Source organism: Lepidochelys kempii, chromosome 28 (assembly GCF_965140265.1).
Source record: "Lepidochelys kempii isolate rLepKem1 chromosome 28, rLepKem1.hap2, whole genome shotgun sequence".
Classification (NCBI taxonomy): domain Eukaryota; kingdom Metazoa; phylum Chordata; order Testudines; family Cheloniidae; genus Lepidochelys; species Lepidochelys kempii.
The window spans coordinates 1,192,140-1,217,302 of NC_133283.1; the positions used below are offsets into that span (position 1 = coordinate 1,192,140).

Here is a 25,163-nt window from a genome sequence, read left to right on the forward strand (position 1 = left end):
CGGGCCAATGGGCCGCGGCGGGGGGCGGGGCCGGGGCACGCGCGGCCCTGCATGCCCGGCCGGGACTCGCCCCTCGAGGGCGGGGCCAGGCGGCCTCACGCGGCCGCCTGCATGCCCGGGGCCCGGCCGGCCAATGGGAGCCGCCGAGCTGCCGGACGGCCAATGGACGGCGAGAGGGGCGGGGCCGGCGGCGGCCAATGGGGGCGAGCGGCGGGGGGCGGGGCTGGGCATGGAGCTGAGCTGCCGGAGGGACAGACGGGGAGCGGCGCCGCGGTGAGTGGGGCCGGGGAGGGGCGATCCGTGGGGCCGGGGGTCCCGTGGGGCCGGGAGGGGCGATTCGGGGGTCCCTGGGGTCCCGGGTGGCCGGGAGGGGCGATCCGTGGGGCTGGGGGTCCCGTGGGGCCGGGAGGGGCGATCCGTGGGGGCGGGGGTCCCGTGGGCCGGGGAGGGGCGATCCGTGGGGCCGGGGGTCCCGTGGGGCCGGGAGGGGCGATTCGGGGGTCCCGGGGGTCCCGGGGGGCCGGGAGGGGCGATCCGTGGGGCTGGGGGTCCCGTGGGGCCGGGGAGGGGCGATCCGTGGGGGCGGGGGTCCCGTGGGCCGGGGAGGGGCGATCCGTGGGGCCGGGGGTCCCGTGGGGCCGGGGAGGGGCGATCCGTGGGGCTGGGGGTCCCGTGGGCCCGGGGAGGGGTGATCCGTGGGGCCGGGGGTCCCGTGGGCCGGGGAGGGGCGATCCGTGGGGCCGGGGGTCCCGTGGGGCCGGGGAGGGGCGATCCGTGGGGCCGGGGATCCCGGGGGGCCGGGGAGAGGCGATCCGTGGGGCCGGGGATCCCGGGGGGCCGGGGAGGGGCGATCCGTGGGGAGGGGCGATCCGTGGGGCCGCGGATCCCGGGGGGCCGGGGAGGGGCGATCCGTGGGGCCGGGGGTCCCGTGGGGCCGGGGAGGGGCGATCCGTGGGGCCGGGGAGGGGCGATCCGTGGGGCCGGGGAGGGGCGATCCGTGGGGCCGGGGATCCCGGGGGGCCGGGGAGGGGCGATCCGTGGGGCCGGCGATCCGTGGGGCCGGGGAGGGGCGATCCGTGGGGCCGGGGAGGGGCGATCCGGGGCTCCCGTGGGGCCGGGGAGGGGCGATCCATGGGGCCGGGGCTCCCGTGGGGCTGGGGAGGGGCGATCCGTGGGGCCGGGTAGGGGCTATCCATGGGGCCGGGGGCCCAGTGGGGCCGGGGAGGGGCAATCGGGGGTCCCGTGGGGCCGGGGAGAGGGGTATCGGGGGGACCCGTGGTGCCGGGGAGGGGCGATCCATGGGGCCGGGGACCCGTGGTGCCGGGGAGGGGCGATCCGTGGGGCTGGGGGTCCCGGGGGTCCCGTGGGGTCGGGGAGAGGGGATCCGTGGGGCTGGGGGTCTCGTGGGGTCGGGGAGGGGGATCCGTGGGGCCGGGAGTCCCGTGGGGCCGGGAGTCCTGTAGGACTTAGGGGCTGGTGGGCTGGAGTCCGTGGGGGCTGGCGGTCCCGTAGGGCAGAGAGTCTGGTAAGGTACAGGGACTGGGTGGCTGATTCCATGCGGGCTTGGGGTCCCATAGGGCAGAGAGGCTGTGGGGGTCCCATAGGGCAGAGAGGCTGGAGATCCCTAGGGTGAGGGAGTAGAGGGGCTGGGTGAGAGGCTAGGATTTGGGGAGTTGGGGGTCCCATAGGGTAGAGAGGCTGGGGAGCATGGGGGTGCAGAGGAGCTATGAGGGGGTCCATAAGGGGAGGAGCTAAGAAGTTTGGGGGATTTCATAGGGCTGAGGGGTGGCTGGAAAGGTCCTTTATTGTGGGGGGCAGGGGTAGCCTGGAGGGGTGCCCATAGGGGGAGGGGCTGGCATGAGGGGGTCCCATAGTGCAGAGAGGCTGGGATTTCTATTGGGGGGCATCCATGGGGAGGGGGAAGGGATTTGGGGCTGTCTGTAGGATGGGGAGGAGCTGGGAAGTCAGGGGCTGGCCTTGGCGTCTCTGTGGGGGGCTCGGGGTTATGTAGGGCAGAGGGGATGGGGAGGTTCTGGGGGGCTGGGTTTATGGGGGTGGGGGTCCCGTAGGGCATCAGCAGGGGGGGTGGAGTTGGGGGTCTATGGGAGAAGGCGCTGTGGGGGGAGCACCTCCCCTCAGCCACCTCCTCATGGACACAGCTTCACACCCCTCTCCTCTGAATGTTCCTGACATGGGGGCAGGCTGGGGGTCACTAGGAGCTGGAGGCTCTGTGTGGGGGGCCGGGGGCATGCTAAGTTGCTAGGAGTTGTGCATGGGAGAGGGGCTGATGAGGGTGCATTGGGCATCGTGGGGGAGTTTTGCGGGACTCCCAGACAGGGCTTGTGGGGGTCTGAGCAGCGGGAGGGTGGATTCCTCTTGTGGGGTGAGCGGAGCTGTTCAGGGGCCCCTCCCCTGCTTCCGTAGGGGGCGTGACCGTGGTGCTACAATCAGTGCCCCACCCCAGAGCTGGCTGCATCTCAGCTGCCCACACCTGGCTAGCCTCTTGCCGCGCTCTGGGGTGGGAGGGGGGGAATGGAGAGAGCCCCCCTGCGGGTGAGCTGGCTGGCCCCTGTCGCTGGGGCTGACAAGTGCGTGTGGGCCCCTTTCATAATCGCCGCGAGTGGCTTATGTAATCCGGGCCAGCTCGCCTCGGCGACTGAGTCATTGTGTGATCCCCCCCCCTCCCCGGCCAGCCCACAGCCCCGGGAGAGCAGCATGTCGGGGGGCGAGGGCTGTTCGCGTGGCGCGGCCCCAGGAGGCTCCCGGCGCGTTTTCCCCCCACCCTTGCTCTGTGTGTGAACTGCTCTCTTTGTGTGTCTCTCTGTGTGTGTGCGCGTCAAGGATAGTGACGCAGGAGCACACAATGGCAAAGCCCTAGGAGTCCTGGCTCCCACCCCCCCCCCTCTAACCACTAGACCCCACTTCCCTCCCAGAGCTGGGGAGAGAACCCAGGAGTCCTGGCTTGCAGCTTTTTGGGGTTGCTAGGCTCCGTGAAGACCCAGGGGGGCAGGTCTCACAGTCCTTCCTTGCCAGTTACTGGGCCTAATAAATACCCCCTCTCCTTTTGGGAAATCTCCCAGCTTTCTACCGAAAAGAGCCGGGCTGACATTTTCCATCCCGGTCCCTCCTGGGCTCAAAGAAGAGGAGCCCTGTCCGCCAGCCAGGAGACAGCATGCACCCTGCAGGCCTGCCCGGTGCTGGATTCTTCAGTGCCCTTTGACCTTAGAGGGGGGCAGAATAGTACGCACCGGACGGGGGACGGATTGGGGCACAAGATGTGCCACCTAAAAAAGCCAGCTTAGCCGATGATGGGCTGCCGGCGTACGGATTACGGCAGAGAACATCCATGCCCCGGACCGTCAAGAGGATCAAGGGTTCTTCCTGGGAGCCTTACCGCTCCCCAGGCCCGAATTAAACGCCGTCGGTTCCGTTCCTAAAAGAGGCTGGTCTTGTCCGGCTCGGGATGACCCGGAGGAACGTAACCACGTCTCCTCCTCCCGCTCCAGGAGAGAGCCCGATCGTCTGGCACTAGCCCTGGGGCTTTGCACAAAGCCAGCGAAATTCTGCCCCGTGTTTGGGGACGCCGAATCTCCCGCGCGTCCCAGGAAATCGAGGGCTGTTCGCACCGGGCAGGCTAAAAGCACGCTGGCGAGATTTCTGCACATCACGGGTTGTTTTGGAAAGAGCCAGAGTGCCGGGGTTACTGTAAATGTTGCAATCCTTCCCTAGCCCTGGTGTGTGTTAGCCCGCGAAATTGCCATAATAAAAAATACAGTAGGGCAGAGGTTACTGGAGCGGTTGGTATTTGTTGGCACAGAGGGGTGTGTTAGCAGGGCGGGGGCATGGTGCCGTGTTTTCCCACGTGCAGGGCTCCTCCTCCTGCTTGCTGCTCCGCCGCTGGCTGGTCTCCAGTCCCACCTAGCTACGAGTCCCGGTTCGCTCGGCCTGGCGGATTGGGGCTGCTGTCGGTTCGAGGCCCGACGGCAGGGGTGGTGCTGGAGTGGGTTTTGGTGGGGCAGAGAAGGGGTGAGGTCCGGGGCACGTCTACACTGAGGCTTGGAGTATGCTAAGACCAGCTGTATACAACAGATGGGCAATAAACCCACCCAGACATCATCCCCCCCTGCCCCCACCCCGGCCGCTGATTTCAGCGAGATAGCGTGTGTCTGTCTACCCACAGTGGTGGCTCCCTGATTCTGGGAGAGGAGAGGGGGCTGGTGAGTTAGAGCAGGGGGGGCTGGGAGCCAGGACTCCTGGGTTCTCTCCCTGGCTCTGGGAGCAGCCAAGGAATAACTTAGCATGTGAGAGCAGGGGCGGGAGTCGCTGGCTCCCGACCAGCCTGTGGTTAAGCCGAGAGAACACGGTGTTCCCAGCACTCTGCCTTGGTTTATTGCCACATGGCACACGCAGGGTCCGGGGCGGGCAGCTTTTATGCCTGCCCCGCATCCTCCGCCCTCCTGGGTACAGGCCAGTGGCAGGCGCGCGGCTCCGGTGACGCCGCGGCTCCTGGAAAGCCCCCCCGGGGGGCTGGCGCGTTGTGTAAGGAGCTGCCCGGCAGGTACCTGGCTGGGAAATGTTACATAAGGGCCCCTGTGAATGGAGCCGCTGCAGCCCCGAGCGGGTGACCTGGTTATGTCAGGAATCTGGCTCAGGGGGGCTCTGGTTACAGCTGACCGGGTGCAGGAGACGCAGGGTGTGTGGCTCCGCCCCAGGCGGTGGGCCTAGTGGTTAGAAGGTGTGGGGGTTGGGAGCCAGGATGCCTGGGTTCTCTCCCTGGCTCTGGGAGGGGAGTGGGGTCTAGTGGTTAGAGCAGTGGGGGCTGGGAGCCAGGACGCCTGGGTTCTCTCCCCGGCTCTGGGAGGGGGAGCAGTGAACTCTTCAGAGCATTCTTTCCCTTCCGGCTGTGTCATCCCCTCGCCCACCCTGTGTAATTAACCCCTGGCAGGAACACGGCACTTCCCCTGAGTGGGCGAGGTTAGGGGGGCCGCCACTCTCCAGAGCCCTGCATCAAAGGGCCGGTGGGGGTGGCGGGAGAATGGGCCTGCAGATGAGTGAGGTGTCTCCAGGCGGCAGGAAACAATGTAGCCGGCGGGGAGGGGGGCCTCTCCTGACCTGCGGGCGCCTCTCGCTGCGGCTGAGTGGAGGGGAGCGTGGGTGTGAATCCAGCAGGGCTCCGGTTTTCGTGATGAGGACTGAGGTGGGGGACCCGGGCCTCCCATCCGCAGCAAAAAGGGCCCTGTCCGAGTCCTGGGGGTGCCAGGCCTTTGGCCTCAGAGCCGTCTGCAAGGGAAACTGAGGCTGGCTGCACGCCTTTTCCGTGGTGCAGTGGGGAAACAGGCAGGAGATGGTAGCATAGCAAAACGGTCCCATCCCCGTCCCCCCGCCCCAACCGCTGCAGTGCTGGTTTGCAGTGGTGTGTCTCAAGGCCTCGGGGCAGCCAGCCCCTGTCCCGCAGAGCATGCGGTTAGAGAACAGGATGTTTGGCAAGATTGGGGGACAGGGCCCAGGGGCCTCAAACCTGTGCTGCTGGTCTGTGCCTCAGTTTCCCCAATTATAAAATGGGGATGATCACCCTGCCTCCCAGGGGGTTGCCAGGATAAATGCATGAAAGACCGGGAGGCGCTCGTGTACTGTGGGGACCATACAAGCGAGATCTCTCGGCGGCTCCATTTCCGGCCCTGGCGGGGCTTGGGTTTGCAGACCCAACTCTCTGGGCTGTGCCAGGAGCAGAGGGTTTGCTCTGGGGCCCCCGGCTGAGTGCTCCTCTTTCCTCGTATTTGCCGACAACGCAAATATTTATCAGCAGGCTGCTTCGGAGGGGACACCTTATCAGCCAGCGTGGGCCAAAGTCAATATTTTCGCCCCTCCCGGCTGCACACGCCTTTGCCTCCGTGCTCAGGCTGTGTTTCCTCTGTGCCTCTTGTTCGGGGATCTCTTATCTGCCGAAATAAATAATATTTACCAAGGCCATGCTCCTGCCTGCTGCTTGCTACTGAGTGGCTTTCCCATCTTCCCGGTGCGATCTGTCTCTCTTTGGTCCTGGCATTTGGCCTGCAGTCTGCCTATTGACTACCCGAGAGGCGCTCGGAGCTGTACAAACCCTGAACAAATAGTTGGGTCCTGCCCCGCCCCTGTCCCCTTTCTTATTGTGAGCAGCTAAGGCCGGGGATGTGAAAAAAGACTTCACCAGCGTGGTCTTGTGGGCTGGGTCCAACCCCCCCCTTGCATCCGCCTCCCGTGATCTCTGCATCTCAGTTCTCGTCTCTTTGGGGAACATCGGGAAGTGACGGGCCTGGGGCAGCCGGTGACCGTGAGTGAGCCGTTTGAGCGGGCGTCTCTGGAATGGGGTTTTGTTTTTGTAGGGGCCGGGTGATGGATCCAGGGTGGGTTTTTAAGGACCTTGGGTGAAAGGGTTAGAAAGGATCCGGGTGAGATTTTTGTATTGAATTGTGGGTCTTCCCGCCCCGCAGTTTGTGGAAATTGGGGAAATCTCCAGTTGTCCTGGCCCGGGAACCCCCCGAAATCTGCCTCGTTACCAGCCCTGTAGGGCCTTACAGCAAAAATCCTGGCACATCCTACTTGGCTCTGTTTTTCCCCCTGATCTGATTTTTTTTTTTTTTTGATGCCCTGCCAGCAGCTGGCACGAGGTTTGTTGATGCTTTCGCTGGCTGATTATGCGAGGAGGCCTGGCTCCCATTGGCCGGCCCGCTCAGCCAATGAGCGCCGCCCCGGAACCTGGGGTGACAGCACCACGGTCCACGTGCGGGTATGTGTAACACGGCGCTGACATCACCCGGCGGCCGGCCAATGCCGAGGCCGCCGGGTGTTACACAACTGGGGACAGCGTCTCTGCCAGAGCGGCCGGGCGCTGGTGGCAATTCGGGGGCGCCCGGCTGTGGAGGATGCACCCTGGAGCCCTGGGCAGGCAGGAGGAACAGGCCGGCCGTGGTGGGGTTTGCAGCACCAAAGTCACCAGAGACTCACCGCTGTCACTGTGAGTGTGAAATTCGCCCGCCCGCCCAGATTTCTATGCATTTGCCCCCTTTGGCGGCTGCGGGCTCTCCCCGGTCCTCACCACCTTCCCTCCCCCTCTGCAGCCCGTCAGATCTAGGGCTGCGGGCTCCTCCCCGGAGCTGACGCACGGGGATTTGTTCTGCCAGCACAAAATGTTCTCTCCGCAAAGGGAGCGGTCGTTCCCACTGTCCCGCTTTCCAAGGCAGGGTGTGCCAGCCCACTGTTTCCCTGCCCTTGGCCTTTGTCACTGGCATACTAATTGGCCCCGGGAAGCTGTGTGTATATAACTTTTTTTTTTTTGTAGGGCGAGGTTTTGCAGTGCAGCCAGGTCAGGGGGTGGGAAGCTGGTGCGGGATAGGTGGGCGCCCGCTTTGGAGAGAGGGGTGGCTGGTTTGTCGGGTGCGCTTTAGCAAATGTGTTAGACAACACAAGGAAAAGGCTGCAAGAGCTGTAACTTGGGGAGGGGGCGGGAATTGAAGCTTGGGACGGGGTCGTGGGTGACTTGATGTGTTTTGGAGTGGCTCTCGAAAGTCGTGTTTAAAATCTAGTCAGCTGTGCAAGCGGGTCTGTGGTTTTTGATTCCTTCTTTCCTGAGCTTGTCAGACAGGCAGGAGCTGAAATTTACTTTCTCTCTGCGGGGAGACACCAGTTGTTTCCCTCCCCCTGACCCCTTAGGGTTTGTATTTAGGCTTTGCCACTGGTTCCACTTAAATCGGGTTTTTAAACCAATTTAGTCCAGCTGGTGCGAACCCCAGGGTGGGGGCTGTTTCGGATTGGGGTTGGCTTATTGTTGGTTTCAAGTAGCTACCCACGATAAGCCCAACGAAAGCCGTAAAAGTGTCCGCGCAGCCCTTTGCACCAGTGTCAATCGGTTTAAAATCTCTCCCCTTAAATTAAATGGATGCAAGGTTCTGGTGTAGACACTCACAGCCCCTTCGCAGCAGTTGTACCTGGGTTGCAGATGCAGCCAGGTCAGGGCTTGCTTGCTTAGGAATGTCTTTCCCTGCTAAATAAGTGTGTTGTGTGTAGCTATTGTGTTTTTCTCCTGCTGTGTGTGTCTGTACCCATTTCTCCATGCGTTTGCAGCTGTTGCCTGTTTCTCTCTGTGTGTGTGTGTGTGTGTGTGTGTAATCCTGGCAAGTGATAGGTTTAGTGTTGTCTTTAGAAAAGGTAGATTATTTTCCCCCTCCCCCGGGCCAACTCTGAGCTGTTATTTTCTCTCTTATTATTGATTCAGGGCTATTGAATCAAGGTGTGATTATCATTGTCTTTAAAACATCTTAATTTCACTCACCCACCACGCCGTGTGGACACACTATATTCCAGTTCCAGTCAATTGGGAGCAACCTTAAAGGATATCCGAATCAGAACAGTTCTGGGGTAGTTAAAGCAATACATCTTTGGTGTGTATCTGAGTCCTTAATCTGGAGTAAGAGCGCCCTGGTCTGATTTGAATTCACTCCATTGCTAGTGTAAACGAAATCTGAACAGGGTGTTCTTACTCCAGAATAAGCGGCCACATACAGACTTTCACCCAAGTCATTACAGGTGTGCATCTAAACGGACTGAGCTCCTTCTGTGCCAGTTGGGGTGTAGGCAAGCACTTGGTCAACCGAATCGGTGTAAAGTTTTAGGCCGAAGCTGGGCTCGTAAAGTGAGGCTCCTCAAAGCTGTGGTGGCGCCCCTTAAATATAAAGGCTCCCCTTTCCAAAACGGCTGAGCACCCACACAGCTCATCCCGGTCACGGTGAGGAGTTGAGGTGGTCCACACCTTTGGTTCGGCTCCGTTAACTGTGGGATCAGGTCCCTTGCTTTTCGCATCCAGAAGATCTGGGTGTCCAGCAGTAAAGGTGTCTGTCCATCTGTCTGTCCATCCCCAATGTCTGTCTGTCCAAAGAAGCATTTAAAAAAAAAATCCATTTGTTGGTGTATGTATCTGTCAGGACCCGAGAGCCCAATTTGCAGTTTCTCTGGTAACCGGGGTTGACTTCCCCCATCGCTGCCTCTTGTTGCCAGGGCAACGTGGCCCGCGGTGCTCGGGCCCTGCCTGGTCGCTAAAGCAGAGGAGGCAATGTGAAATGGGCGAGTCTTCGTGGGGCTCTCGGGGGTCCCTGCAGCCGGGCGGCCCTCGCGGCCACGAAATGGGCGGCTCCGGGTCGTTCCACGGCGTCTTTGCCAACTCTCTGTGTACAAACCCTTTGGCTCCGGCCCAGATCGGCTCGGCTCGGCTCCCCCCGTCTCTCGGACGGGGGCTAAATATAGCCAGGTGGCGAGCGAAGAGCTTCCCGGCCGAGCGTCAAGCGCCTCGTGGCCCCAATCAGGCTGAGAGCAAACAGCCGCGCTAAGAATAGGCCGGCTTGGGGCCCTGAAATAGACCCACGGCGGCTCACTGGGCTAAGCGCTCACTGGGCTGCCGTGGGCCCCGTGGGCTCGGGAGAAAGGGGCCGACATCTGGGGTGCGTCCAAACGACACCCAGGGGCTCTGGCCTGGCTGTCGGAAGTGATGCAGGGGAGAGGAGGCGTGGACTATGAGCCAGGACTCCTGGGTTCTCTCCCCAGCTCTGGAAGGGGAGTGGGGTCTAGTGGTTAGAGCAGGGGGGGGTGCTGGGAGCCAGGACTCCTGGGTTCTCTCCCCGGCTCTGGGAGGGGAGTGGGGGCTGGTGGTTAGAGCAGGGAGGACTGGGAGCTAGGACTCCTGCATTTTCTCTCCAGCTCTGGGAGGGGAGTGGGGGCTGGTGGTTAGAGCAGGGAGGACTGGGAGCTAGGACTCCTGCATTTTCTCTCCAGCTCTGGGAGGGGAGTGGGGGCTGGTGGTTAGAGCAGGGGGAACTGGGAGCCAGGACGCCTGGGTTCTCTCCCTGGCTGTGGGAGGGGAGTGGGGGCTGGTGGGTTAGAGCAGTGGGGCTGGGAGGCAGGACTCCTGGGTTCTCTCCCGGGCTCTGGGCAGCGTTTGTCCCTTAGCAGTGTATTTTTGGTGAGTAATAACCCTGCCTATCCGTGTGCCATGGGGTCTGATGGAGAGTTCCTTTCATCCACCACGCCTCGGGTGCAGGGGATGTTTGCCAGGGCTGGCTGGGCTCAGGAAATGGGGGGTGAATTTAGGGTTAAGAGCCAGCAGGGTGGCGGAGGAAGGGTCTGTGTCAAAGTCGATCCATCCCCCAGGAGCCGGTGCAGGGAAGTGCCCCGGGGTGGGGGGGTCCCCCCGCAGCCTCTTGGTGTTGGCTGGATCTATGAGTCGGTGGGGGGCCCGGTGCCTCTAACCACCTGCCCCCCTCTGCTCTCACAGGTACAGCCTACGACTTCTCCGACCAGATCCGTCTCCTGCCCCGACCCCTGCTCCTCCCCGCGGGCCGGGTGATGTCCCCGGGTCCTCCCCGATCATGAGTGCCAGCTGCGAGCCGGGCCAGACGCCCTTCGAGGGGGCAAGTGTGATTGGGGCCAACTCTGGAGCCCCCCGGCGGACCCGGGCCCAGCGAGGGGCCGAGCCCCAGGGCCGGGCCACCGACGACATGGACGCCAACAGCAACGGGTCCAGCGGCAACGAGTCGCACGGCCGGGACTCCCTGCGGAGCGACTGCAGCAGCAGCGGGAACGGCAAGGACTCGGCCCTGCTGGAGACCACCGAGAGCAGCAAGAGGTAGGGCGTGGGGAGGGGTGCGGACCCCGGTGTCCGGGACCACGGAGCGGCGCGGGCCGGTTCGTGGACCCCGGGGGCACGGAGGGGCGTAGGCGGGCTGGCGGACCCCGGCGTCCAGAGGCATGGGCTAGCTGCCGGCACGCCTCGCCACGTTTGTGGACCCTGGCGTCCGGGGGCATGGAGGGGCATGGGCTGGATCGCGGACCCTGGGGGCACGGAGGGGCTCAGGCCGGCTGGTGGACCCCAGCATCCAGGGGCATGGGCTAGCAGCTGGCACGCCTCGCCACGTTTGTGGACCCTGGCGTCCGGGGGCATGGAGGGGCGCGGGCCAGTTCGCGGACCCCAGCATCCGGGGGCATGGGCCGGCTGCCGGCACGCCTCGCCACGTTTGTGGACCCTGGCGTCCGGGGGCATGGAGGGGCGCGGGCCGGTTCGTGGACCCCAGCATCCGGGGGCATGGGCTGGCTGCCGGCACGCCTCGCCACGTTTGTGGACCCTGGCGTCCGGGGGCATGGAGGGGCGCGGGCCGGTTCGCGGACCCCAGCATCCGGGGGCATGGGCCGGCTGCCGGCATGCCTCGCCTCGTTTGTGGACCCTGGCGTCCGGGGGCATGGAGAGGCGTGGGCTGGTTCGCGGACCCCAGCATCCGGGGGCATGGGCCGGCTGCCGGCACGCCTCGCCTCGTTTGTGGACCCTGGCGTCCGGGGGCATGGAGGGGCGCGGGCCGGTTCGCGGACCCCAGCATCCGGGGGCATGGGCCGGCTGCCGGCACGCCTCGCCTCGTTTGTGGACCCTGGCGTCCGGGGGCATGGAGGGGCGCGGGCCGGTTCGCGGACCCCAGCATCCGGGGGCATGGGCCGGCTGCCGGCACGCCTCGCCTCGTTTGTGGACCCTGGCGTCCGGGGGCATGGAGAGGCGCGGGCTGGTTCGCGGACCCCAGCATCCGGGGGCATGGGCCGGCTGCCGGCACGCCTCGCCTCGTTTGTGGACCCTGGCGTCCGGGGGCATGGAGGGGCGCGGGCCGGTTCGCGGACCCCAGCATCCGGGGGCATGGGCCGGCTGCCGGCACGCCTCGCCACGTTTGTGGACCCTGGCGTCCGGGGGCATGGAGAGGCGCGGGCTGGTTCGCGGACCCCAGCATCCGGGGGCATGGGCCGGCTGCCGGCACGCCTCGCCTCGTTTGTGGACCCTGGCGTCCGGGGGCATGGAGGGGCGCGGGCCGGTTCGCGGACCCCAGCATCCGGGGGCATGGGCCGGCTGCCGGCACGCCTCGCCACGTTTGTGGACCCTGGCGTCCGGGGGCAGAGGCAGGGCTGGTGTGGTGTGACACGCAGGCGTAGGGCGGGAGTGTGGGGGATCCATCCCGGGAAGAGGAGGGAGTGGGGATGGTGGGGTGTCTAGAAGGCAGGTCAGGGTGACCTAGGTGATGGGTGTGGTCTGTGCCCCCCCCAGCCTGGGAATGGGGGGAGGAGCCCCTCTGCCCATTTGTGCCTGGCATTTTGGGGGGGAAGGGGTGCCCATGGGGGCCTGGGTTGCTAGCTCTGATTCCCCCCCCCCGAAAAGAGCGGCGGCCCCTCCGGGTTCTGAACAGCCCCCGTCTCTCTCCCGCCCCCTCGCAGCACCAACTCCCAGAGCCCATCGCCCCCCACCAGCTCCATCGCCTACAGCTTGCTGAGCACCAGCTCCGAGCAGGACAACCCCTCCACCAGCGGGTGCAGGTAGGCGGGAGGTGGGGGCTGGGAGCCAGGACGCCTGGGTTCTCGCCCTGCCTCTGGGAGGGGGGTGGGGGCTGGGAGCCAGGACGCCTGGGTTCTCTCCCGAGCTCTGGGAGGGGGGCGGTGGGTTAGTATGGGGGTGGGGGGCTGGGAGCCGGGACTCCTGGATTCTCACCCTAGCTTTGGGAGGGGGGCGGTGGGTTAGTATGGGGGTGGGGGGCTGGGAGCCAGGACGCCTGGGTTCTCTCCCGAGCTCTGGGGGGGATTGGGGGGCTGGGAGCCAGGACTCCTGGGTTCTCTCCCGAGCTCTGGGAGGGGGGCGGTGGGTTAGTATGGGGGTGGGGGGCTGGGAGCCGGGACTCCTGGGTTCTCACCCTAGCTTTGGGAGGGGGGCGGTGGGTTAGTATGGGGGTGGGGGGCTGGGAGCCGGGACGCCTGGGTTCTCTCCCGAGCTCTGGGGGGGATTGGGGGGCTGGGAGCCAGGACTCCTGGGTTCTCTCCCGAGCTCTGGGAGGGGGGCGGTGGGTTAGTATGGGGGTGGGGGGCTGGGAGCCGGGACTCCTGGGTTCTCACCCTAGCTTTGGGAGGGGGGCGGTGGGTTAGTATGGGGGTGGGGGCTGGGAGCCGGGACTCCTGGGTTCTCTCCCGAGCTCTGGGGGGGATTGGGGGGCTGGGAGCCAGGACTCCTGGGTTCTCTCCCGAGCTCTGGGAGGGGGGCGGTGGGTTAGTATGGGGGTGGGGGGCTGGGAGCCGGGACTCCTGGGTTCTCACCCTAGCTTTGGGAGGGGGGCGGTGGGTTAGTATGGGGGTGGGGGCTGGGAGCCGGGACTCCTGGGTTCTCTCCCGAGCTCTGGGGGGGATTGGGGGGCTGGGAGCCAGGACTCCTGGGTTCTCTCCCGAGCTCTGGGAGGGGGGCGGTGGGTTAGTATGGGGGTGGGGGGCTGGGAGCCGGGACTCCTGGGTTCTCACCCTAGCTTTGGGAGGGGGGCGGTGGGTTAGTATGGGGGTGGGGGCTGGGAGCCGGGACTCCTGGGTTCTCTCCCGAGCTCTGGGGGGGATTGGGGGGCTGGGAGCCAGGACTCCTGGGTTCTCTCCCGAGCTCTGGGAGGGGGGCGGTGGGTTAGTATGGGGGTGGGGGGCTGGGAGCCGGGACTCCTGGGTTCTCTCCCGAGCTCTGGGAGGGGGGCGGTGGGTTAGTATGGGGGTGGGGGGCTGGGAGCCGGGACTCCTGGGTTCTCTTCCTGGGTCAGCCACGGTCCCACAACGTGACCGTGGGCAACTCCTTCCCCCTCCCTGCGGCCGGGTGGTGTGCGGCTACCCCCCAGCGGGGGGGTGTTGGGCACCGCCCTTTGCCCCTCGCGGTGCTGGTGGAGGGGGCTTGGGCCGGTGGCTCACCACCCCCCTATCCCCCCTGCAGCAGCGAGCAGTCCGCGCGGGTGAAGACCCAGAAGGAGCTGATGAAGGCGCTGAAGGAGATGAAGATCCGGCTGCCCTCGGAGAAACGCGGCAAGGGCCAGTCGGGCACCTTGGCCACCCTGCAGTACGCGCTGTCCTGCGTCAAACGGGTCCAAGGTAGGGGGCGCGGCGGGGCGCGGCGGGCCTGGGGGAGCGGGGGGGGCGAGATCCCAAAGGGACCCGCCCGCCCGCGGTGTGGCACAACGGAGGCTGCCGGGCAGGGCCGGCCGAGCCGTGCCCGGCCCGTGGCGGGCAGGAGGTGCCCACGCTCCCAGCGCTGATGGGCTCTCTGCTCCCCCCCCCCGCAGCCAGCCACGACTACTACCAGCAGTGGACCCTCGACGAGAGCCAGCCCTGCCACCTGGATGTGGCCAGTTACACCGTCGCCGAGCTGGAGGGCATGACCTCCGAGTACACCCGCAAGAACCCCGTGAGTGCCCCCCGCGGGGGCCCCGGCTCCCGGGATCCCCCCTCCCCGGCCCTGCAAGCCCCGTCCGTCTCCCCCCCCAGCCCGCGCCCGCTGCCCCGCCCTGCCTCCCAACTGCCCCCTCTCCCCGCAGGACACGTTCGCCGTGGCCGTCTCCTTTGTCACCGGCAAGATCCTGTACATCTCGGACCAGGCGGCCCTCGTCCTGCATTGCAAGAGGGAGGTCTTCAAGGGGGCCACCTTCGCCGAGTTCCTGGCCCCCCAGGACGTCAGCATCTTCTACGCCTCCACCGCCCCCTACCACCTGCCCTCCTGGAGCACCTGCACCTCGGCCAGTGAGTGCCTGGGACCGGGGCGGCGTGGGGGGTGGGATCCGGGGCCAGGGTCTTCTCAGATGCCCATCTGGGGTCCAGTGGTTAAAGCAGGGGGGCTGGGAGCCAGGACTCCTGGATTCTCTCCCGGCTCTGGGAGGGGAGTGGGGTTTAGTGGTTAGAGCAGGGGGCTGGGAGCCAGGACTCCTGGATTCTGTTCTGGAAGGGGCATGAGGTCTAGTGGTTAGAGCAGGGGGGCCAGGACTCCTGGGTTCTCTCCCAGCTCTGGGAGGGGAGTGGGGTCCAGTGGTTAGAGCAGGAGGCTGGGAGCCAGGACTCCTGGGTTCTTTCCCAGCTCTGGGAGGGGAGTGCGGTCTAGTGGTTAGAGCAGGGGGCTGGGAGCCAGAACTCCTGGGTTCTGTTCTGGAAGGGGCATGGGGTCTAGTGGTTAGAGCAGGGGGCTGGGAGCCAGGACTCCTGGGTTCTCTCCCCCAGCTCTGGGAGGGGCACATAAGAGCCTTCCTAGCCCCCGCTCACCCCCTGCCCTTCGGTCTTTGTGCCCAGCTGCTGCCGCCGTGGGCTACACCCAAGAGAAATCAGTCTTCTGCCGGATCAGGTGAGTTTCAGCTGCAGCAGGCTGGGTGTCATCTCGGACGGGGTGAGGGGGTGCAGTGCTGGGGGGGCCCCTGGGTGCTGGGTCGTGCCCGGCGTTCAGATCCCACGCGGCAGACCCCAGCCAGCTCCCCTTCGCCCTCTGCTGCACCGGGCCCCCTGTGGCCTTGTGCCCCACATTCCAGCCTTTCCAGGCTGCGAGACGGGAGCTCCTCAAGTTGGTGAACGGGGAGGAATATCTCAGCCGGCCCCGGATCGGTCTGCTTGGGCCCAGGCTTGCTCCCGCCCCAAGCTCCCCTCTGTTTGGGGAAGCCGAGCTGATCCTGTCTGCGCCCCCTTCCCACTCGCTCCCTTCAGCATGGGCAGTGCCACCGGGAGGGGCAGGGCACCCCGTGCTCACAGCAGCTCCCTGGAAGCTGGGGGATCTGGAGGGAAGGGAACCCCACACCCCGTGTTCCCAGCAGTGCCTAGGGGATCTGGGGCGGGGACCCCATGTTCCCAGCTGCTTCCGGGAGGGTGGGATCTGGGGTGGGGAAGGGGACCCCACATGCCATGTTCCCAGCCGTGCCCGGGAGGAGGGGATCTGGGACTGGGACGGGCGGCCCCCCAGTGCCGGGGGGCTGGGGCAGAGGGGTCCTGCGGTTGTCGTTGCTGGTTGGTCCCGGTCTCCTCTGGCCTCTGGTCTTATTGCAGGCGTTTGTTTCTCAGCGGAGGCCGCGCCCGTGGGCGGGAGCTGTCTTACTCCCCCTTCCGGCTCACCCCCTACCTGGCCAAGGTGCGCCCCTCGGACAGCGCCGAGGGCCAGCCCTGCTGCCTGCTCGTCGCCGAGCTCATCCACTCGGGATACGAAGGTGAGCTGGGGCGGGGGAACAGGGCTTGGGGGGCGGACAGGCCAAGGGAGAGCCCCTCGGCCCCTTCCTGTGACCCCCAGCCTGTGTCCTAACCCCAGCCTGCGTCTCTTCCCCGCCCCAGCTCCCCGGATCCCGACCGATAAGCGGATCTTCACCACCAGGCACACCCCCAGCTGCTTGTTCCAGGACGTGGACGAGAGGTGAGCAAGTTGGCCGAGCCCGGGATGGGCGGGGGAGACCCTTTCTGTGTATCCGGGCTGCCCCCCAGCACCGGATCCAGCACCACCGCGAAGCTTGAAGGGTCCCCTGCGGGCCAGCGCCGCCCCCTAACCGCCTGTCGCTTTGGGTCAACCTTCTCTGTAGCTGGGCTGCGGGTCCTGTCGAGGCTGGGACCTTGGTGGGTGGTGGGGCCCGCCCTGGAACGCCAGCTCACGGTGCCCGTCTGATTTCCCAGGGCTGCCCCCTTGCTGGGTTACCTCCCCCAGGACCTGATTGGCACGCCCGTCCTCTTCTACCTGCACCCGGAGGACAGGCCGCTCATGCTGGCCATCCACAAAAAAAGTGAGTGGGGGGGGACCCTGGGGGTGTCTGAGTGGGAAAGGGGGGATCCCAAGGGTGCCTGGGGGGAAGAACCAAAGGGTGAGCGTCATTTGCAGCTCCCCGTTCGGATGCTGACGCTAATCCATTCTCATGCTTCAGGGCTTCAGCCTGGAGCCTGCCGGGGTCAGGAAGGGAGATTCCTCCCCGCGGGCAACTGGCAAAATCTGTTCTGGGATTTTTTTTTCCACCTTCCTTTGAAATGTCCGAGCTCAGCTCCCAGGTGGGCTGGTGACCTTTGCTGGCACATAAAACCGCTCCCAAGCTGTCTGGGTGATGGGGCTAGCTCACCTGCTCGGGGTCCAACGGATTGCCAGTTTGGGGTCAGGAAGGAATCCCCTGTCCCCGCCCCAGTTCAGCCTGGCCTTGGGGGGTTTTCACCAACTGGCATCCTCTGGCCGTGTCTTGCTTAGTGAGTTCCTTGCATTGGAGAGGCCACGGGCAGAAGGGACTGGGAGCCAGGACTCCTGGGTTCTCTCCCCAGTTCTGGGAAGGGAGTGGGGTGTAGTTGTTAGAGCAGGGGGGGCTGGGAGCCAGGACTCCCGGGTGCTCTCCCCAGCTCTGGGAGGGGAGTGGGGTGTGTGTGTCTCAGACACTGATCCCTCTTCCTCCTTTTGCCCCCCCAGTTCTCCAGTACGGCGGGCAGCCCTTCGACCACTCCCCGCTCCGTTTCTGCACCCGCAACGGCGAGTACGTCACCATCGACACCAGCTGGTCCAGCTTCGTCAACCCCTGGAGCCGCAAGGTCTCCTTCGTCATGGGGCGTCACAAAGTGCGCACGTGAGTCCCGGGCCCTGCCTGGCCGGGGGGGAGACCCCCCGCCTCCGAGGATCTCCGGCCGGCTCGCGGTTCCCGGGCCCGCCCCGCCTCCCCCTGACCCTTCTCTCCTCCCGCACCGCGCAGGGGTCCCCTCAATGAAGACGTCTTCACGGCCCCCAAGGCGCTCAAGATGCGGCCGCTGGAGCCTGACGTCCAGGAGCTCTCAGAGCAGATCCGCCGGCTGCTCCTCCAGGTGGGCCGCGCTCCCTCCTTAGCCCCCCCCACCCCGAGATGCCTCCCTCCGGCTGCTAACCCCCCACTCTGCCTCCCTCCCGCCCCCCCGCAGCCTGTGCACAGCAATGGCTCCGTGGGGCTCTGCAGCTTGGCCAGCAACGCGTCCCACGAGCAGTTCCTGAGCGCGGCCTCCTCCAGCGACAGCAACGGCCTCCCCGCCGAGGAGACGCAGGCCCAGCGGCCGGTAAGAGCCCTGGCTCCGGGACGGGAGTGGGGGCTGGCGGTTAGAGCTGGAGGGCTGGGAGCCAGGACTCCTGGGTTCTCTCCCTGGCTCCGGGAGGGGAGTGGGGGCTGCTGGTTAGAGCAGCGGGGGCTGGGAGCCAGGACTCCTGGGTTCTGTCCCCGGCTCCGGGAGGGGAGTGGGGGCTGGTGGTTAGAGCAGCGGGGGCTGGGAGCCAGGATGCCTGGGTTCTCTCCCCGGCTCTGGGAGGGGAGTGGGGGCCAGTGGTGAGAGCGGGGAGGGCTGGGAACCAGGACTCCTGGGTTTTCTCCCTGGCTCTGGGAGGGCAGCGGGCGCTGGGAGCCAGGATGCCTGGGTTCTCTCCCCGGCTCTAGGAGGGGAGTGGGGGCTAGTAGTGAGAGTGGGGGGGAGCATGGGGGAGAGTGGGAGCAGGGCCTCCTTCCCGCTGCCCTGACCCCACCTCCTGTCCGCAGATGACCTTCCAGCAGTTCTGCAAGGACGTGCACATGGTGAAGAACCAGGGCCAGCAGGTGTTCATCGAGTCCCGCGCCAAGCCGCCGGTTGCCAAGCCCCCCCGCGCAGGTGAGAGCCCTGGGGCTCCTGAGGCCGGGGGGAGACGGGTTTGCCATCCTGGGTACCAGCCCCTCTTTGGTCACCCCCAGTCACTTGGGAGACACGTGGGGGGCGGATCGAAGGCCGCTCCAGCTGAACCGGGCTCCCCTCTCGTTGCAGGCCCGGGGACACCCCAGGATGGTGGCGGGCTGGGCAGGGAGGCCCCTTGTGAGGTGCAGCGGGGCCCGGGCCACGTGGTGGCTTCCGAGGAGTCGGGCAGGAAGGAGGCCTCCAGTTACTCCTACCAGCAAATCAACTGCCTGGACGGGATCATCAGGTGAGGAGGGACCGGAGACCCCATCACAGAGCCGGTCCCCGCACTGGGGGGGTCACCCGGCGCCAAGATGCGGCCACCTCTGGGGTGACTGGTTACCCAGGGACCCGGCGCCGAGATGCGGCCACCTCTGGGGAGGGACGGCTGGTTACCCAGGGACCCGGTGCCGAGATGCGGCCACCTCTGGGGCGGGGCGGCTGGTTACCCAGGGACACCTCGCCTGGCGCCGAGATGCAGCCACCTCTGGGGCGGGGCGGCTGGCTATATAAGGATCCCTTGGCCCCGCTAACTCTGGTCCCTGTGGCTTTTTCTTAGGTATCTGGAAAGCTGCAACATCCCCAGCCGGGTGAAGCGGAAATGCGGCTCTTCGTCCTACACCGGTTCCTCCAACTCCGACGACGACAAACAGAGGGCAGGCAGGGAGCCGTCCAGCTCGGCAAAAGGTATCGTCCCCCCTGCCGGGTTGCCCCCTACCCTCCTCAGCCTGCCTGCTGCCCTGTCTCTCCCTCTGGATATTACCCTGTTGCTGCTGACGGGGCTCGATGGAGGGGGGTCCTGGTGCTGGCCGGGGGCAGCTGCTGCTAACGGCCCGAGATCTCCAGCTGGTTTTCCCCCTGCTGGGCCAGAAAAGGGGAAATTCGGCCGGCGCCGCGGACGTCCCTCCCTTCGGCGCCGCGGACGTCCCTCCCTTCGGCGCCGCGGACGTCCCTCCCTTCGGCGCCGCGGACGTCCCTCCCTTCGGCGCCGCGGACGTCCCTCCCTTCGGCGCGTTAAAGCCGGGGCGGGTGGAAAAGTTGGCCGGCTCCCGACACCGAAACGCCCTTGAAATCGAAACGATTTGGGGCCACCGTTCGGCACCGTGGCCCCGTTTTCCCCCGCCCCGAGGAAAATGGCCCCGGAAGGTTTTTTTTCAGTGGTGGTTCGTTTTATTTCTCGCCCTCCCCGGGGCCCGTGGCGCCCCGCCCCTCCGCTCCCCTCATTAACCCCTCGTTGTCTCTTTGAACAGATGCGGCGGAGGAAATGCAGCCGAGCCAGCCCAGGAGGGAGGAGGAGGAACCCGCCGCGGCGGTGGGACCCCCGCTGGCCCCGCTGGCCTTGCCCAGCAAAGCCGAAAGCGTGGTGTCCGTCACCAGTCAGTGTAGCTTCAGCAGTACCATCGTCCACGTGGGAGATAAGAAAGCCCCGGAATCGGGTACGGGAGGGGGCAGCCCCGGAATTGGGCACGGGAGGGGCCCGGACCGGGGCCGCGTCGGCCCCCCGCCCGGCCCCCCGCGCTGGGCGACTCCGGCTGGCTGGATCTGCCCCCCCCCCGCCCCCCGGCTGCGGCAGAGAGCCGCCCGGATCTCCCCCTGCCGTCAGGGCCCCCCCCATCTCCGCCACGTCTCAGTAGCAGCATAATATTCGGGGGGGGTCATCTCCCCAGCAGCCTCTGCTCCCCTCTCCCCCCCCCCGCATAACCTCTTCCTTCCACGGCTCTCAGGGGCGGGGGTGCTGGGTTTAATTTGCCTTTTTCCCCCTTCCCCCACGCCTGCCGTCAGGACAGCCCTGTGGGTGACTCCTGGGGGGGGCCGGGGCCGGGCTGGCCGCTGGATTCGTGGCCCTCCCCCAGTGGATTTTCTTTCTTCTTTTTTTGCCTCCAGCTGACATCTCTTTTTCCCTCCTTTGTTTCCTTCCTTGATGGCGGCCGAGTCGCTGGCGAAGCCCCCGCTGGGCTGGGGGTGGGGGCTGGGGGTCCCCAAACAAAGCACAGCTGCTTGGCAACGGCCCCTCAGCTGCGGGGAGCCCCCACACAGGGTCCTCCCCTGGGTACTGATGGCATGGTAGGGGGAAGGGCTGGAGCCAGGACTCCTGGGTTCTATCCCTGGCTCTGGCAGGGGAGTGGGGGCTAGTGGTTAGAGGGGGCTGGGAGCCAGGACTCCTGGGTTCTATCCTTGGCTCTGGGAGGGTCCTGGGGGCTGATGGTTAGAGGGGGCTGGGAGCCAGGACTCCTGGGTTCCATCCCCGGCTCTGCCGCTCGCTCGCTGTTGGCCGCTGTTTCTCCCTGTCTGCGGCGGCCCCCCCCAGCTGACCCCTCCCCCCCCCCTTGGTCTCTTCCCCAGACACAGCGATGCTGGAGGAGGGCCCCGGGGCCGCGCCCGCCCCCGACCGGGAGCAGTACCGCTGTGTGGGGCTCACCAAGGAGGTGCTGTCCGTCCACACCCAGCAGGAGGAGCTGGCTTTCCTCACCCGCTTCCAGGAGCTGAGCCAGCTCCATGTCTTCGACTCGCCAGCCGGGCAGGGCGCCGAGCCAGGTGGGCTGTATCCGGGGGCGAGGGGGGGCTCGTGCCCGGCTCCCCGCCCCCTTCGCTAACCCCCCGCCTTGTCTTCTCCCGGCAGGGCACCGCGGCCCACGGCGGGGCGCCGGCCGGCGCAGCAAATCCAAGGCCAAGCGTGTCAAGCAGCACAAGGCGTCGGACAGCACCGGCTCCTCGCCTCCCCCCGGCCCCTGGCCCACCGCGGCCCCCCCCCTGCCCTTCCCCACCGTGGTGCCCGTCTTCCCGCCCAGCCAGCCCCCCACTGAGCCCCCCCCCCACTTCCCTGCCCCTCTGGTGGCCCCCGTGGTGGCCCTGATGCTGCCCAACTACGTTCTGCCCCCGCCGTACTTCCCGGCCCCCTTCGGGGGGGAGCCCTTCGGCCCCCCTGAGGCCTCGCGCTCCACCACGCCTGAGCGGCCCCACTCGCCCCCTTTCGACTCCCGCTGCAGCTCCCCGCTCCAGCTCAACCTGCTGCAGATGGAGGAGGCCCCCAAGGCGGCCGAGCGGCAGGAGGTGCCCGGTGGCCAGCCCGGGCTGGGAAGCGGTGGGGCCGGCGGGCCGCCGGGGGCCGGCGAGCTCGGCCCGCAGAAGGAAACCTGCCTGGTAAGGAGCCGCCCACTGGGAAGGGGACTGGGGTCTAGTGGTTAGAGCGGGGGGGGGGCTGGGAGCCAGGACTCCTGGGGTCTCTCCCCAGCTCTGGGAGGGGAGTGGGGTCTAGTGGTTAGAGCAGGCAGGGCTGGGAGCCAGGACTCCTGGGTTCTCTCCCCGGCTCTGGCACTTACCAGCCCTGTGTTTTGGGGAGGTGCGTGTGCAGCCCCCCAGGTCAGTCCTGATCTCCTCTCTTTCTCCCCCCCCCCCCGCCCCTTGTCCCGGCAGGTGGAAGCTCACGACTCCTCCAACAACGACGCCCTGTCCAGCTCCAGCGACCTGCTGGACCTGTTGCTGCAGGAGGACTCGCGCTCCGGGACCGGCTCGGCCGCCTCGGGCAGCGGCTCCATGGGCTCCGGCTCTGGCTCCGGGGGGGGCAGTACCTCAGCCTGCGGCACCAGTAAGCGATGGGCTGGGAGGGGATGGGCTTGAGGCTTTGGTGGGGGATCCTGGACTCCTGGGTTCTCTCCCCAGCTCCTGGAGGGCAGTGGGTGCTAGTGGTTAGAGCAAGGGCAGTCAGGACTCCTGGGTTCTCCCCGGCTCTGGGTGGCGAGTGTGGGCTGGTGGGTTAAAGCAGGGGGGGTTGGGAGCCAGGACCCCTGGGTTCTCTGCCTGGCTCTGGGAGGAGAGTGGGGGCCAGTGGTTAGAGCAGGGGAGGCCAGGACTCCTGGGTTCTCCCTAGCTCTGGGAGGGGAGTGGGGGCTGGCGGTTAGAGCAGGGCGGGCTGGGAGCCAGGACTCCTGGGTTCTCTCCCCGGCTCTGGGAGGGGAGTGGGGGCTGGTGGGTTAGAGCAGGGGGGCTGGGAGCCAGGACCCCTGCGTTCTCTGTCTGGCTCTGGGAGGAGAGTGGGGTCCAGTGGTTAGAGCAGGGGAGGCCAGGACTCCTGGGTTCTCTCCCTGGCTCTGGGAGGGGAGTGGGGGCTGGTGGGTTAGAGCAGGGGGGGCTGGGAGCCAGGACTCCTGGGTTCTCTCCCTGGCTCTGGTGCTGATTTGCCCTCCTCTCCTGCCTCCCCTCTGTTTCCCCCCTCCCCGGCCCCGTGCAGCCAGCAGTAAGAGCAGCCACACCAGCAAGTACTTCGGCAGCATCGACTCGTCGGAGCCGGAGCGGGCGGGGCAGCCGCCGGGCGTGGGCGGGGGCGTGGGCGGGGCTGGCGAGCAGTTCGTCAAGTATGTGCTGCAGGACCCCCTTTGGCTGCTCATGGCCAACACGGACGAGAAGGTGATGATGACCTACCAGCTGCCTGCCCGGTGAGTGCCAGGGACCCCTGGCCTGAGCCCGCAGCCGGGAGGGCAGGGCGGGGGGCGGGAGAGGATCGAGCAGCTGCCCTGGGGCACCTGCCCCTCCAGGGAGCAAACAAGGGGGTACGGAGATCGGGGGAGGCGGCAGGGATATGCGGGGCAGAGGCCGGGCTGGCCATCGGGGTGAGGGTGAAGTGATTGGGGAGCACGTCTGGGGGACAGCGGTGGGGCTGGAGATCGGGGAGAGGGGTGGAGGTGATGGGGGCGCAGATCTGGGGGGCGGAGGCGGGGCTGGGGATTGGGGGGAGCAGATCTGGGGTCAGAGGCAGGGCTGGGGATTGGGGCGGGGGGGAGCAGATCTGGGGGGCAGAGGCCAGGCTGGCGATCGGGGCCAGAGTGAAGGGGGGAGCTGGCGGGGGCATGTGGGAGCCTGGCAGGCAGGGGGCAGCGCTGAGAGGGGAGGCAGGGCCGGGTCACCCCCCTTGACGCTGCTCTGTGCCCCGCAGCCCCACGGCCGCCGTGCTCCAGGCCGACCGGGAGAAGCTGCGGGAGATGCAGAAGCACCAGCCGCGCTTCACCGAGGAGCAGAAGAAGGAGCTGGCCGCGGTGCACCCTTGGGTGAAGAAGGGGCTGCTGCCGAAGGCCATCAACGTCACGGTGAGGGGGCCCGGACCCACCCAGCTCCCTGGCCGCCAGGTAGGGGGTGCCCTGGGCGCACTGACCCGCTTCTCCTGCTCTTCCCCCCCCAGGCCTGCCTGGACTGTGGCAGTCACCCAGCCCCCCGCCTGGCCCCCCTCTTCGACACGGAGTCGCACGCCATGGAGCTGAGCGCCACGCTGGAGCCCATGGAGGAGGGCAGCAGCGCCCCCCCCTGCCCGGACACGGCCATGGAGGAGGAGGAGGCCGGGCAGCCAGCCCAGCCTCAGGCGGGCACTGAAAACGCAGGCTGAGCCCCGAGCCCGCCTCGCCCCACGCTCCCAGCCACCGCCGGCTGCCCCTCAGAGCCGGCCACTGCGCGGGATGGACCAGACGTGCTGGCCCGGCCTCGGCCCCGGGACTCAGCCAGGCCCAGCCGAGCCAGGCCCTGCTCCGGCCCCTACCCTGCCCGCGGGCGCCCCCGGGAGGCCGGGACCGGCTCTGCGCAGGGCGGAGTATTTATTTTTGGAAGGTGTGTTTTTGTACGAAAAGGCGGGACAATAAACTACGGCCGCGGCTGTCCCCAGCGGGCGGCAACGTCCCAGCGAGATCCGCGGCCTCCTTTGTGGGCCGTTCCCAGGGAGCGGCGTGTCCCCCGCGCCGCCCGCAGCCCCTGACGCGCCTCCCCAGCCCCATTGCCCACCTGGTTGCAGTCTGTGCTCTAACCACCAGCCCCCACTTCCCTCCCAGAGCTGGGGAGAGAACCCAGGAGTCCTGGCTCTCAGCCCGCCCTGCTCTAATCCACCAGCCCCCACTTCCCTCCCAGAGCCGGGGAGAGAACCCAGGAGTCCTGGCTCTCAGCCCGCCCTGCTCTAATCCACCAGCCCCCACTTCCCTCCCAGAGCCGGGGAGAGAACCCAGGAGTCCTGGCTCTCAGCCCGCCCTGCTCTAATCCACTAGCCCCCACTTCCCTCCCAGAGCCGGGGAGAGAACCCAGGAGTCCTGGCTCTCAGCCCGCCCTGCTCTAATCCACTAGCCCCCACTTCCCTCCCAGAGCCGGGGAGAGAACCCAGGAGTCCTGGCTCCCAGCCCGCCCTGCTCTAATCCACCAGCCCCCACTTCCCTCCCAGAGCTGGGGAGAGAACCCAGGAGTCCTGGCTCCCAGCCCGCCCTGCTCTAATCCACCAGTCCCCACTCCCTTCCCAGAGCCAGGGACAGAACCCAGGAGTCCTGGCTCCCAGCCCCCTCACCCCTCTAACCTACTAGACCCCACTTCCCTCCGACAGCCAGGCAGTGAACCCAGGTGTCTTGGCTCCCAGCCCCCTCACCCCTCTAGCTCACTAGACCCCAGTCCCCTCCCAGAGCCAGGGAGAGAACCCAGGAGTCCTGGCTCCCAGCCCCCTCACCCCCCTGTTCTAACCACTAGACCCCACTCCCCTCCTCAGGCCACGTTCCTTGTGCCACGGTGGGAACCGTCTGCTCCAGCTGCCCGTGCCTGGCGGCCTGCCCCGGGGTTCCCCTAGCTGGGGCTTGCCTGCTTGTGCTAAGGTCTGACCCCTGTGCCACACTCCCCTTGGCCTTCCCCCAGGCCCGGGCTCTGTCTCCCTC

The 25,163-nt window shown here is 66.8% G+C and overlaps 1 protein-coding gene across 5 annotated transcripts; it reads left to right on the plus strand.

Moving 5' to 3' along the window:
* The first annotated feature begins 225 nt into the window (after positions 1-225).
* On the plus strand, positions 226-24,165 carry PER1 (period circadian regulator 1). 5 transcript variants are annotated; one of them, XM_073326765.1, is made up of 23 exons: positions 226-273; positions 10,301-10,651; positions 12,271-12,369; positions 13,784-13,938; positions 14,130-14,251; positions 14,382-14,583; positions 15,124-15,175; positions 15,880-16,022; positions 16,144-16,222; positions 16,477-16,583; positions 17,246-17,399; positions 17,523-17,631; positions 17,725-17,856; positions 18,327-18,435; positions 18,586-18,742; positions 19,055-19,182; positions 19,746-19,931; positions 20,839-21,030; positions 21,116-21,636; positions 21,910-22,081; positions 22,724-22,928; positions 23,426-23,576; positions 23,669-24,165. In XM_073326765.1, exons 1-23 carry the CDS (start codon positions 230-232, stop codon positions 23,867-23,869), a joined length of 3,771 nt encoding a protein of 1,256 aa, XP_073182866.1. In that variant the 5' UTR covers positions 226-229; the 3' UTR covers positions 23,870-24,165. The 5 variants fall into 5 exon arrangements, with proteins under 5 accessions (XP_073182866.1, XP_073182865.1, XP_073182867.1 ...); XM_073326764.1 differs by lacking the exon at positions 226-273 and adding an exon at positions 6,355-6,994; XM_073326767.1 differs by lacking the exon at positions 226-273 and adding an exon at positions 7,154-7,289.
* Positions 24,166-25,163: the final 998 nt, after the last annotated feature.